Here is a 12,889-nt window from a genome sequence, read left to right as displayed (position 1 = left end):
GCAGAATAAAGCCCATCTGGCTGACACTGGGGTTCCACACAAGCCAGTTATTTAATATGCCATCACAAATGAGCCAAGCCTAGCCCTCAAGAAGAGGGTGACATAGGGTCACCCTATCAACACCAGTTTACAATTTTGCTTACTAGTTGCAAAAAAACCCAAACTATTATACTGATATGAATTCCAAGTAATCAAGCGCTAGCTACGACTCGTTTTCAGTTCAGCAATGGCACTTATTTAGTGGGGTGCAATCACAGTCACAAAGTAACCTATTTTACGATTAAAGGGACAGGACTCCTGCCAAAACATAGGCGTACAGTCAACTTTCTCTACTAACACCTGCACTGAAAATATGGCAGTAAACTGAACATGTAGGTAAATTTTTTTTCACAGGATTTGGCATTACCTATGCCAGGTGTAAAGCAGAGCAGCTCCAATGACTTAAAGACACAGATCAGCTTTTTCTGGTTTTGATATACAGCTTAATCTTCCTTTTTCCTCTAGAAAAAGCAAATGAGAAGCCACAGGAGCTTACTGCATCCTGCACTATTCTAAACACACAAAATAACAAAACAAAAAAACACAACACCCAACACAGACCTAGAACATTTAGCATGGAAAGCTGTTGGTCGGTAACTCAAATGCAGAGATTTGAACTTAAACAGCAAGTGCTGTTTTGCAACACAACATTGGTAATATTTTAAATCCAGAAAAAACCCTATACAATTTGTTTTCAAGAACGTCAACAGAGCCATAGCTGTATCAATACAGAAAACAATTTAATTTGCTTTGAAATAAATATTTGACATACAAAGCACATACAGTGAAAAAGGGTCACAATAAATTACAAATGGAGATACTTGCTCATTCACTGAGAAAAGCCCTTGATATTTCCAATTTCATACCATCAAATTTATCATTCTTGCTGATTTAAGCACAGCACTAAACAAATATGGATCCCAGTGCTTTCTTTCACAGGTACTGGCATGGATAATTTACTGCAGTGATCCAATTTGAAAATCAGTAGGGACCAGTAAATCGCTGCATAAAAGAAAGAGCGAATGAGGTGCTTTTTCCTTAGTGTCAGCAGCCTGTGATTATTATGTTTATTAGATTTTCTTGAAAGGGCTTCACATTTTCTCAAATATGCAGGAGAACTATATTTCCCCTCTGAGCCCTTACATTAGCATTTTGTGCCTCAGTCCTTGAATACAAGTAAAAGATGAATTTTTCAATTCATTTTAGAAGTTTGTACCATCTGGATGGCACAGAACTAAGCAATGAAACTCCCTTACCTGCACAATATCTGCTATTATCACAGAGCTAGCTTCTGCAGAAAAGTTAATAAGTAATGCTGACATTTTATGAAAAAGATATTTTTGAATCCACATTTAAGATTAAATTCAATTACATTATCCATACTGATAATTCATCTTTGAAATAAAGGATTGCTTAAAGTTCTAGCCTTAAAAGGCGATTTAAAACAGCAAGGCCTGGCTCTTCCTGTGATTTTAAGAAAATATTAGCACAATAAAAGTTACAGAACAAACGTACACTAACCAATTTCAGTGTATATATAGTTTAAACACAAATATTTGCACTGCAGCAATTAAAAGTTATAGACAATTACAACAGATCAGCATACCGTACTAACACCTAGCATGTAAGTGCTTGCAACCTTACTCTGATGTGTTACTTTTCCTCACCAGAAAGATGAGGATACCATACCTAGCTCTTGTACATGGGAATCAATTTTTGACACTGGTTTAAAAGAAAAGCTAGCTGTTCTAGCTCAATCGTCTTTGCTACCAGTAATCTGAGCACCATGAAATACAGTACTTTCCAAAATTGTTCAAGCAGCAGTTAGAATCATTTTGGAAACAGGACCAAGAAGTCATATGTGGTATAGAAACAAATCACAATTCCCCCCGGACACTTGTCCAGCTCTTTTTTACACACACACATCCCCATTTCCTGCTCTGCCAGAGCTCTTGCATCGCCTCAGGCAAGTGGTCTTTCCTTCCGTGCCTCAGTTCCTGTCTGTAAAATGGGCAAGAACTTACTCACAATAGGTACTACTTAATTATCAAGAGATCTGTACAGCAGATGTTGCAATATCGGTGCCTAATGATAAAAAGGTCCAACACAGACTGTACAAAACAACCAGCCATGTTATTTGTTTGGATAGTACTATTACACATAGTTAGCAGCTCAAAAACTGTTGGAACAAATAGTGGCTCATGATTATAATATATTTTAAAAAATCCTTAAAAAGTGTAACTTAAAATAGTGATGGATATTGCTCCCCTTGAACATACATCAAAGGGAGCAAAGCAAAACCAACAGCAGAAAAATGACAATAAAAGTATTAAATTAAATAAAAGACAATAAAGGCAAGAATGGATGCATTAGTGAATTACTTTGTGTGTAAGAAATCTCAGCTGGCATTAGCTACTCCAACAGACCCAGTGGGTCCTTATGCTTTATTTATCTACAGGTGAGAACAGACAAGTCTTACACTGGAGTTTCACCTCTAGAGCAAGCTTGTGCACAGCAAGCGGTAGGTCCACCCACAGAATCTATGCAACAGCTCTTTAACTTACAAAAGCTAAGATGATAAAAACGATCACCAGAGTGATTTACACCAGCAGAAACCAATGACCGCATTAGGTAGATAACCTTTCAGTAGAACAAAACCTCCTCTGCTTCACATTTAGGGTTGGCAGGTATTTTATGGTCAGCTGCAAAATTTCTCTACCGCCACAGACTTCTGTTACAGCCTCCGCATCACGGCTAGCTGTTGACAGCACAGCAGCATGAACATTTCACGAGAAAAATCTCAAGCTATCAGGACACAACCAACATTTCATGTGTTTAATTTAATTATTAGTATAGAAATGGTCACAAACTGCAGTTAAGGAAGCAGGCACAAGGACAGAATGTTTTTGCCAGTGTTGAGGAAACTTGGCGTTATCACTTAGGCAGCCTAAAAGCTGCAGTAAAAAACCCAAAGCTGATGCAGAGTGCAGTCAGCTGCCCTATTTATTTTGCTTGGAAGTTACTCTTACCCCATTGTTCCATGTTTGCTTGGCACATCAGAGAAGTAAGTTTTACCAGACCACAAGTAAAATCCAGGCCATGTCAAGAAATTCCTTGCAAAGTCAAGAATATACTACTAGCTGAATCTAATCAAATTCCATTTATTAAACATCTTCTTCCTCTCGATTCATTTTTAAGACATAATAGAAAGAGTTAACAAGAAATTCAGTACCCACATATAAGGTCTACTTCATGGCACATCTCATTCACTTATGCCTTTTTATCTTCCTCATCCATTCATAGAGTTGGATCTCAAGACTTAGCATCCTTCAGTTACAATACATCGGATCCAATTTAGACTCCTCTCTAATTTAATAACAGCATGCAATTAAAGGAACAGTAGACTGCACCCGTAATAGCAGTCCTAGACCACAAAAATTTGCTCAGAAGTAACATGTTATTTTGCTTACAGTAATTACAAAAGTATTCATTTGCTTCCACTCAAGAGTATGTGGGGCCAACTTACATGACCAAATTAATTTTTAAATCACAGTGATGCAAAGAGCTGAATGGAGTCTGATGTTACCGCTCAAAAAAATATACTGTGTAATATGAAAGAGGGTCTAAAATAGTGCTGAAGAATTGAAATGGTAATAAATAGGTCTAGATTTCTGCTCTGATTAGATACCATCGTTGCAGTGCTTATTCTTGGGTTAAATTTTGAAGGAAAGGGTCATAAATTTTTGCACTTTAGAAGGCAAAAATTCCCTATAAAATAATTTAGAAAAGCACACGACATTATGTCCCAATTCAGAAGCAGCAGTGGGACTATAAGAACATGCACACATACACACAGGACAGCATTCCGCTCAATTTCCAGGTTCAAGCATCAGTATGTTCTGTTAGAGAGAAAATAAGCTTGAAGAGCCTAGCAAGTTACATTTAACACTCCTTTTATTGCAGTAGAAATTTTAGTTTCTATAAAATCCTCAAATTACAGGATATACATTTAGAGAATCTCATTGCAAGTCTTTAGCAGCTGTAGAGCATTACTGCATGCATTTGCTTCTGCAGTGTGCAAGTGTTCTATAAATAGCTAATCATGTTCAGAGAGCAAGACAAGTAGTCAAAGAATATCAATATTCAGTTACCAATTGGTTCATGAGTACCAAGAGGTTGAGCAAAAAATGAAGTAAGCTTATAAATATATGGCTTTTATCTAACAAACTAATACAACTGGAAAGTCTGAATAATATCCACATCACAAACAAGATAACTCAATATCGCTTCAAGACTGTTTTCAAAAGTGTTTCACAAAAGATTTCTCTGACCAAGGAAGAAAAGTTAAGTACAGTGCTACAGAAGTTTACAAAAGCCAATGAACCCCATTTAATTTTATGCAATTAGAATACTAACATTAACTACAGAAGATTAGGCAAATACTTTGCCTTGCATTTATGGAAGTTGTGTTCAGACAGATAATATTCTTTTCCCACGACCTACCTGTCAGCTGCTGGGTGAATGCATAATCAGCACTCAATTTAATATTCACTTCTGTAGTCATGACGCTGGCTGCAGACCAGTCAGATGGATTTATGCCAAAAAATCCTACACCCATTAGTTTCAGAAGCTGCCTAAACAGGTGCAACCTTTATGCAAATTTCCCATCATAATGAGTCTCAGAAACTGGAAGAACAATTTATATAGAGCTAGCTACAGATTAATTTTCTAAAAAGCTGACACACTTGAATTACTGCAGTCTCACATTTGTGTAGACACAAGAACAAATCTGCAATGATTCTGCAAAAGTTACTTCGTTTACATTGATTAGTTCACTTAAGAGGTGGTTACAAGTTTACATTGCATCTTTGTCTGAAAAGCCTACAGGTCAGCAATTTGGCTTGGTAAAACATCTTGTTATGATGAGATAACTGCACAGAGTTGCCCCATGACCAGAGTCTGGAGATTTCTTCCAACAATGTAATATAAGACTATGTCACAAGGTAGGAACTTGGAAGAGTTCTTTTTAAGTAGTATCAATAAAAACCGCCTCTCCTTCAGAAAAAGTGTTAACTATGTCAGCTTGATAGATTTTAATCCCTTTTGTTAAATTCAAAGTTGGCCGTATTTTTACATTGAGTATAGTGATCTAGACAAAATGGTTCTACAGGTACATTTAGCAAGCGGAAGAATACTGTCCAAAGTGTACTGCATAGGTATGTGTACCAACTGCTACCCACTGGAGGCATCCTACAGTAGCTATAGTTCCAACTAACATAAACGTACTGAGCACAGACTCTTAAAGTTTTAATCAACCTCAAACAATCCTTGATTCCTAAAAAGACAATTCTGTATGACTGGGCATGTTTTAGATAGGATGCAGCTACTTTTTTTTTTTTTTACCAATTAGCAATACAGCACAGTAATTTTAAGCTTCCATGACTTGCTTTTGATATGCTAAATTTCGTATTATCTCCAAGAAAAGCATATACACATTTTTACACAGCCTGGAGTGAGATCAGTGTAAAACCAGGAATTTATAATCATCAGCAGAAGTGCCAGCTGCTCATAATGTTCAGAAAACACAAGTGCCTGAAATTTGGCTATGCAACAGTTGGTGCCAATCTGCTTATAAAGGAAATGCTGCTGAGGCATAGTCTTCTTACAAAAACAGGGCATGAGGGCTTCATTATTAAGTGTTCAACAACAATCCTCAGCTCGGTGAAGAGAGTCCTGAAAAATCAGATTTAAAGAGAGTTTTAAAATCCTACAGCACTTATCAGAAGCATCATCTAAACCTATCTTTTTCATTCGCTTCTCTTCTCAACCCTCACACACTCCAGTTAGCAAGTTCTTTAGATCAACTCAGTGTTGCAGTTATCTTGCAAGAAGTTCAGAATTCTTGTCCTTTAAACATTAACATTTTAATTAACTTTAGTTCAGCACCTTCCAGCTGACAGATATAAAGACAGTAAAAAAATTCCACCTTCAAGAAACCTCCTCCTCCTATTAAAAAAGTAGTAATGTTTTATCAGAAATAGAGTAAGGAGTTGGGAGGTAATTGTGTGTTTGCACTGCTTCTTGCCAAATGCAAGAACTCTGCGCTCCAGAAGCATCTATTAAAAGACAGACCTGAGAAATAGACCTCACAACACCAGTTTCCCTTAAAACTACATAAATACCAGCAGAAAATCTTGGATAAACTAGTTCTATTGAAAGTTAGTTTTAGTATTGCACAACTGAAATTATTTTTAGATACCAAAGTAGTAAAGTACCTTCAGAGATTTTGTTGTTGTTAACAACAAAAAAAAAAAAGCACCACTAACATCCTAAGAGAGAACAATTTATTTCTTACAAAATAGGAGGGAATAGGAGGTGATTTAAGTTTATGATTCTCAGATCTGTCTTTGCACACCATGGCAGCCAAAGCCACTTACTTCTTACTTTAGCAAACCATTTTCTAATCAGGTAGCGATCAGACCGGAAAGTATGTTCACAAAATCTTACACCATGCAATGCTCGTCATAAGAGTTCTGAGAAAGCACTGACCCGAGCACATCCTCATAGATTTATGGTTTCAAAGTTTAAAGCAATAGTATTGGCTTGAACAATTTTCAAACAAGATCAATAAGGCTCTATTTCAATTATAATTAACATGACTTATGAATTTAACTAAAGGAGGTAATGAACATGTTTAATATCATCCACAGATTTTTTTCTTCTCTGTCAACATTACATAAGTTCATAAGTGCCTGTTCATGTATAGACTTAGCCTCAGGTAGGCCCGGAATCTAAAAATAAGGGTGTCTTTCTGGTGAATGGTTGCAGAACAATTCAAAGACTTTCTTCTCCCAAAGAACAGATGTAGTTATGCAAGCATATTCTGAAAGCTCCCACTCAAGGATGGTGGTACATTTCAGAAAACTTCAGCTACATGAAATAAATGTAACCTTGAACCAGCTGTTCCTTTTTTTTTTGGCATCCAGGTGTATTCCATGTTCTATAATTACCATTTGCAGATTTAGCATTATGAGTTATGCATTCATTTTAGAATGAAAAATTTCTGAATGCCTAAACACTATACAGTTAAACATTAACTTCTGAAATCAATTTAGTGCTTACCGACAGTATGGATTTCGCCGAGAGGAGTAGCGTAATGTAAGAAACCTATAGTAAATGAATGGCTGGAGCAGACTCCCTTGCCCACTGAAAGAGAATAGAGAAGTAATGCTTAATACTGACAAAAAAAAAATAACCACGAAACAGGACTTTTCCTAACAAAAGCAAACAAACTGCCAAACTGCTTAGGCTCAAAAAAAGCTAATTGGGGTCACATTGGTTCAGATAATCTAGATCTGACAAGAAAAAGAATGTAACATTTATGAAAGCAGAAACTTACATTATAGAATAAAACTGCTCAGTGAAGCAGCTAAAGAAGTGCTGTTCTTGTATTGATTTCATATTTATGAAGTTTTTTATATGCCTCATTTCTGTCAGTGGGCAAAGAATCATAGAAGTGATGGTGGATGCCTATTCAGTATTAAGACAGAGCTTCCTGGTTAAGTACAGAAATTGGGGTTAAGCACAGAAATTGTCTGACATGAATAGTCCCATTACAGTGAGCTTTTTCAGCTTTAATCGTGGCACTTTGAGTATCTGGACCATATTTCCAGTACCTTTTGCAAAACTTCTCAGAACACTCTGGAGACTATCATAGATGTATTGAGATATTAATGCCAAGCCAATACCCAACTATTTCAGTTACACTGAAATTAGGTTTTGATACTTTACAAGGCTGCTGTTTCACATGACAGTGCTGTAAAATACTGAAAGGGCAGCATACAAACCACACGTAGCAAAGCATAGAAATATCATGGGTGTAATTTTAATGACTGAAGCTTCTGTATCTATGACAATATTAAAAAGCTCTGTTTGAAGATGAACATGACAGTTTCAGTAACTAGAGCTCATTCAAATATGAGCAATATCTTTACCCAGCAGAAAAAAATATAAAATGGAAAAGAAAGTGAGCTACAGGAGGGGGAAAAGATTAAATCTTGCACCTGTACAGTATTTACAAGCAATTTAATATGCTAAAACAGTTTAAAGAACAAATTATCACAATAGCTGCATTTAACCATTGTACTATTTTAAAATGTGGTATATGATCTTTTACAAGATTCAGTATCTACTAGATGACTTCTCAAGTAGCAACACTTCACATGTTCAGTTCTCCAGAGAGAAAAATAAGTTCTCCTAAAGAGAAGTTTGAAGCAATTGAATGTTTCAGATACTGGATACAGAGTGTATCTGTCAGTTGAGAAGTGGCCTTAAATGAAATGGAATCCTTCAGGGCTGAAGCATTGAAGTGTTCAGCTGACATATCAAAACATAAAGAAAATTATGCATTCTATCAACTTCCAGGAAGATAAAGCCTCCCTTCTGCTGCCTGTGAGGCCACTCATGACAAAAGCTCTCACCATGCTATAACTTGTATAGAACAAAGGGTGTTATTCCCCCTCCAAATATTAAAAGGCAACAACCCAAACTTCAATGACTGGCAGGTCATTAAGCCCACATGACTTTAGTAGGATTCCAACATGCATATGCTCAAGATCCCTAAAATTAATTCAACAGGCTGCACAGCAGGCAAAACCAAATGGAATCATCAAAAAAAAAAGACAAGGGTTACTGGTCAGAAGTAACACAGGAGAGGACATAACCTACTCCTGTTTGCACACTTTTAGCACAATGAAATTTCACACCACTTAAATTTCTGGAATCTAATAGTAAAAAAGAGAGTTCACTTTCAGTGAAGCTGAAGATCTTAATATTCTATTACACTGACCAAAAATAAACTTAACTGAACAATGTAGGAGAACGCAAGTCACAGGCCTGAAAAATTTTGATTTGACCCAACAATGTCACCCATGCTATAAAAGGGAAGGGTTCTTTGATGCTCAGTTATATCAGAGTGAATGCTTCATGATGCACCAACTTGAGAAGTCTAAGAATCAAATAAATTTAACTCCAAGTTCAAACCTGGGTCAGCCAGAATCATACAAGTAGAGATCTATGACCCACAAAGAACTCAACTGCAAAAAGTAATCTTGTGTAGAAAGTTACCAATTCTGAAAATATTTATGGTAATTCTTACCTGAAAAGCATAAAAACCGTAGCTGGCATCAGGAAAATTTCATTGCAAGCAATGAATTTTAGAATATTTTGTTGATTAGCATTCAATTTCTCTAGAAGATTTCTCAGAAAGGGTAGACTACTTGAACTTCGTGCCTTTAAAGCAGAAAAGAAGATCACCAGAAAACATACAAGTTACACCTGTTTTCTCTAGCACAAAGAAATCAAAGTACTAACAATCATAATTCACAACTCATTTCAGCATTTTAAGACTAGATTCTTTAAAGGTATTGAGACTGGTGTCCCAAAGAAAACTACCAGAAGCTTGGAACTCCATAATTGCATAGAGTTCAATTAAAAACATGAGGTGTTGCAATTCCCTCACCCACCCATTTTGGGTTCAACTGCAGAGATGGCCATGAGCCTCATTCTGTCCGCTAGGACAAAGTACTTATGGTAGCAAGACAGTCTAGTTAGGAACACCAAAGGTTGGAGTTATATTAAGATGCACAAGACAGTTCACTGAGCAACAGGTCCAACTCGCAAGTATTTTGTTTCCTAGCCTCACCCTGCAATTCATTATTTTGCTACTGGAATATAACATTACATTTCACAGGCTATGGTTTAGTTTGAAAAGACATGTCTTAAGTTTCAACTTAACTGTTAACACAACATTTGCTTCCTTCAAAGGATACCATCTGAAGAAAAATAATTAGTGTCAACTCCAACATATCATTGAGTCGTAACAGAAGAGGAAGGGGGGAACCAACCCCAAAAAAAGACTTCTCAGATTCTCTGTGCTGAGATTCCATACTACAATTTTACTCTAACTCCTCTAGTGTAGCTAAAGGAAACCATAGCTGCAACTCAAGCCTGTTTATAAACCCCAAGAATACCAACAGTATTAATCATATCATACTTTATCATACATACATTAATCATCATATCATACTCACATCAAGAACCTTCTTTGTATATGTGGCAGCATGAAGCAAAGAGAACAGCAGAACTGGAAAAATACTCACTGAAACAAGTGTTAAGGAAAACCATAGGCTACAGAAGTGCTTCATTTCTCCATGATGTTATACTAACACAGAAGTCATAGCCTGATGGCTCTTTGCAACAGGTTGGCTGGAATGACCTATACTGGATTAAGACAAGTACATGTCTTAACAACTATATTTATAGGTCTTCCCTTTGCTTCTTACACCTTCTCTTCTCTGTAACTTCAAAATGTGCATGTAAGCAGGTATGCAAAAGTACAACATACACCATTACACACCAGCACATTGCTACTGAAATGCATTCTTTCTGCATGAAAGACACGTGAGGTTACTTCTTAAAATCTACCATATACATGTAGTCATATTTACTAAGAGATGCTAAAAAATGTATCATTCTTCACCAAAGAACATGCAGTTGCCAGCCATTCAGATTTTAAAGAGCAAGAACAAAGACATTCCTCTGCCAGAGACATTTTAAGAGTAAGACATTAAGTGTACATACAAAGTGGCACAAAGAAAAAAAGTCAGTTCTTACACGTCACCTTTGATATGCCACAGGAGCAAGTCTTTTTTGCAGACTTTATCTGTTTAGTAACTTATCTGAAAAAAAAAAATCTGCTACTGAATGAATGTCTCTCTACATGATATATGCCCTACTTACAGTGTGGAGTCATATACAAACCCTGTACTGGTAATAAATGAAAGTTAGGAACTTCTCAAAGTACCAGATGAGGCTAGTCATAAAATCCACTGAACTTAAGTCTCCAGAAAAGAAAATGTAAGTAGCCAGAGACTGCAATGTACTAGTTATAGAGATTATTAACCTGAATATGGATCAATGAACATAAGCCTCTCCTATTTTACATACAGTATGTTCTATGAATAGCAGACGTATTCTAGTCTAAACTAGCTTTTCAAATCATGGCACAGGTGATGAAAAGAATCAAGTTTTTAAGATATTTAGAAACACTACCAGGGTGACACAAACAAAGGATACTTGTAACAGGGTAGGAATTCACAAAGATAAGAGAGTACAACAGGTAGTGGCAGCTGTCCTCCAGCAAAGCCTGGGCCAGAAACGCCCTGCTAAGCTGAAAGTGTGGTAGCCTTTGGTGTAGTCGGAGGGCACTAGTAAGAGCATTTGCCAGCAAGGCACGCTGATAAAAGCTTGCTGCTTCATGCAACCTGCAAATCATCAGAGGAGATGTTACCATATGAACCAAGCCCCTGCTCAGAAGTCTTCTACCCCTGAGAATTGCATCACAATCGCACAATACCTGAAGTATTTCTGTTATTGTGCATACGCACTATTACCAAAATACAACTCAAAAACTGGTAACTCAGACTTACTGCAGGTGCCAAAGGTAAAACAACTCAATATATTACTTCATAACTACACATAAAACATGCATTTCCCACTACTTTACCGTCACTCAACACATCTTCCAAACACACTGAAAAGTGTTTTAAACCAATCTAAAAATCTGTAAACTGTTCTGACAAAAAGCATCCAAGTAAGCTGAACAATAGATATTTACCCTTACATGAAAATCAACTTTATAAAAAGGGAGTGTAGTTACTTTGTAGATTTTTAATGCTATTTTACAATATTACAATACATACCCTAGAAGAGGCAGGACAAATAAAGCTGAGCAGTAAACTGTGAACAAGCGGGAAATCCACATTGCTGTATCCAGCTTGTTAGCCATCAGAAATTGCTACATTAGAAGAAAAGAAAAAACCCAACCCCCACAGAAGTTGGTATCTTAATATTTGTATACAATGAACATTCTTCCCTTCTATATTAAATTGCAAGTCTTTCTCCAATCTTGAAGAGAATCAAACTATAGCTTGAAGCAAAGAGCATCTTTTTGTTCTGTATGAAACTTGACTCATACAATATTACTAACCAGATCAAAAATAACTTGGCTGTCTCAGCATCAAAAGGCTCCTCTGTACATTACAAGGGAATATAGTGGTAAGATCTTGTGCGGAGGTAATTTTTCTAAATAAACCAACCTCACAAGACAGCCAGCTTCAAAAAAATGTATCATGCAAGGTCTTTAGACCTGACTTGTGCATCTATTGCTTTAAGGTTCCTTTTAAGAATATAATTCACACACCTGGGGCTAAATCTCCACACTTCTTGTGGAGAGGAAAAAAAGAAGGGGTCAGGTAAATTTAGCATAGCTACATCATAAGGAAAGTGGCATCGTTTTGGCCTACATATTCTTGGCCTCAAAAAAGAAAATAAGTTTTTAATGGTAATCTAGCACCTCTCCTGTTGTTGAGCTTCCTTAGCCACAGTCCTCTTCACCCCTGACAGTCCTCGTACCAGAAAGCCTTTAATCAAACACAGCATGCTTTTGGCCAATAGGTGCCAAAGAGTCAAAACAGCAGCTTCCTTTAACCTGAAAGGGCTCAATTTTTTTTTTTTTTTACGAATTTGAACCAGCTTTTGAAGACTGTTCTTTCCCTCTGTGCTCCTAGACCCTTTTTATATGAGAGTCACCTGATAGTAACCGAAACAACCTGCGAACATCTTCGTATCGTTACCTACCGACTTACTTGCACAATATGGCCACAGACGTACAACTATAGTCACAAGGCAATAGTTTTGATTGAGACATTTTCAAGAACGGCGGCGCAGCAACAGCACGTTTTCAATAGGAAAGTGAAAGCCCAGCTTCCTCCTCCCCGTACTCCGGCGA

The 12,889-nt window shown here is 36.8% G+C and overlaps 1 protein-coding gene across 1 annotated transcript; it reads right to left on the bottom strand.

Moving 5' to 3' along the window:
- Nucleotides 1–5,552: 5,552 nt before the first annotated feature.
- Nucleotides 5,553–11,891, bottom strand: TMEM33 (transmembrane protein 33). The gene is made up of 6 exons (XM_010292833.1): nt 11,802–11,891; nt 11,176–11,363; nt 10,131–10,198; nt 9,197–9,330; nt 7,162–7,245; nt 5,553–5,772 (listed from the first exon to the last, which is right to left on the bottom strand). The coding sequence occupies exons 1-6, from the start codon at nt 11,885–11,887 to the stop codon at nt 5,643–5,645; spliced, it is 690 nt and encodes a 229-aa protein (XP_010291135.1). The 5' UTR covers nt 11,888–11,891; the 3' UTR covers nt 5,553–5,642.
- Nucleotides 11,892–12,889: the final 998 nt, after the last annotated feature.

The sequence above is a fragment of the Phaethon lepturus genome, unplaced genomic scaffold (genome assembly GCF_000687285.1).
Source record: "Phaethon lepturus isolate BGI_N335 unplaced genomic scaffold, ASM68728v1 scaffold44078, whole genome shotgun sequence".
In the NCBI taxonomy this organism is placed as follows: Eukaryota; Metazoa; Chordata; class Aves; order Phaethontiformes; family Phaethontidae; genus Phaethon; species Phaethon lepturus.
This window is presented reverse-complemented; position numbering and strand designations above follow the sequence as displayed.

Bases quoted from the DNA above. Each gene is read 5' to 3' on its own strand.
- TMEM33 (XM_010292833.1), bottom strand. From the start codon at position 11,887: ATGGCTAACAAGCTGGATACAGCAATGTGGATTTCCCGCTTGTTCACA. The intron at 10,199-11,175 runs GTATCCTTTGTT...CACTTGTTTCAG, and splicing joins GAATTCCTACCCTGTTACAA to TGAGTATTTTTCCAGTTCTG. The intron at 7,246-9,196 runs GTAAGAATTACC...ATTCTCTTTCAG, and splicing joins ACGGTTTTTATGCTTTTCAG to TGGGCAAGGGAGTCTGCTCC.